This window comes from Suricata suricatta, chromosome 14, assembly GCF_006229205.1.
Source record: "Suricata suricatta isolate VVHF042 chromosome 14, meerkat_22Aug2017_6uvM2_HiC, whole genome shotgun sequence".
Classification (NCBI taxonomy): domain Eukaryota; kingdom Metazoa; phylum Chordata; class Mammalia; order Carnivora; family Herpestidae; genus Suricata; species Suricata suricatta.
This window is the reverse complement of record NC_043713.1, coordinates 68,196,265-68,196,880: the sequence shown is the minus strand read 5'-3', so window position 1 is coordinate 68,196,880 and position 616 is coordinate 68,196,265. Positions and strand designations below refer to the sequence as shown.

Sequence of the window (616 nt, the reverse complement as noted above, 5' to 3'; positions counted from 1 at the left end):
ATAGAAGCCCAGGAAGGACGGGGGTGTGACTTGACCAATGCAGCACCATAAGACCTATGACCAGGTGACCCTAGGGCTGTCTCACAGCAAGGGCCAGCCAGCCTCCAGGCCATCACAGGTTCCTTGTTCCTGCCCTTCTGGAGCCCTAATCGTACCTCCGCCTCCCCCTGTGGCAAACTATCTCCCTCTGTCTCCCCTGCTCTGGTCTCAGCCAGTCTGACAATGCCAAAAGCGGTGACTGTCAACTCTCTCTCGGACTTCACTTCTGCACCGACCTCTACCCGGGCTCTGCCCCATTCCAGCTTCTGCGGCCGCCGGCGTCAGAGTTCTCCGCAGCCACCAGGGGGTGCGCGCGGCTCATACTGGGCCCTGGAGTCGCCGAAACCCACCCCCATTCTGGCGCCCCGCCCCGTCCGGCCCCGGCCCCGCCCCTCCCGGCGCCCCGCCCCGTCCGGCCGCGGCCACTTTCCCTCCGCTCCCTACCCCCCTTGTCCCCCCCCCCTCCGCGTCCCGGACCCCCGGCTCCTGTTTCGTCTGCTCGCCGGGTCCGGCCATGGGCCCCGCCGCTCGCCCCGCACTGAGGTCGCCCCCGCCGCCTCCGCCGCCGCCGCCGTCG

The 616-nt window shown here is 69.2% G+C and overlaps 1 protein-coding gene across 1 annotated transcript in view; it reads left to right on the top strand.

Annotated features, from left to right (window-relative positions):
* Positions 1 to 493: 493 nt before the first annotated feature.
* The window catches only part of RNF215 (ring finger protein 215), a 7,344-nt gene continuing 7,221 nt past the window's right edge, over positions 494 to 616 (top strand). The window contains exon 1 of the mRNA XM_029921500.1: positions 494 to 615. Coding sequence (XP_029777360.1) covers positions 554 to 615 — 62 coding nt within the window. The 5' untranslated portion in view covers positions 494 to 553. The remainder of the gene's footprint in view (position 616) is intronic.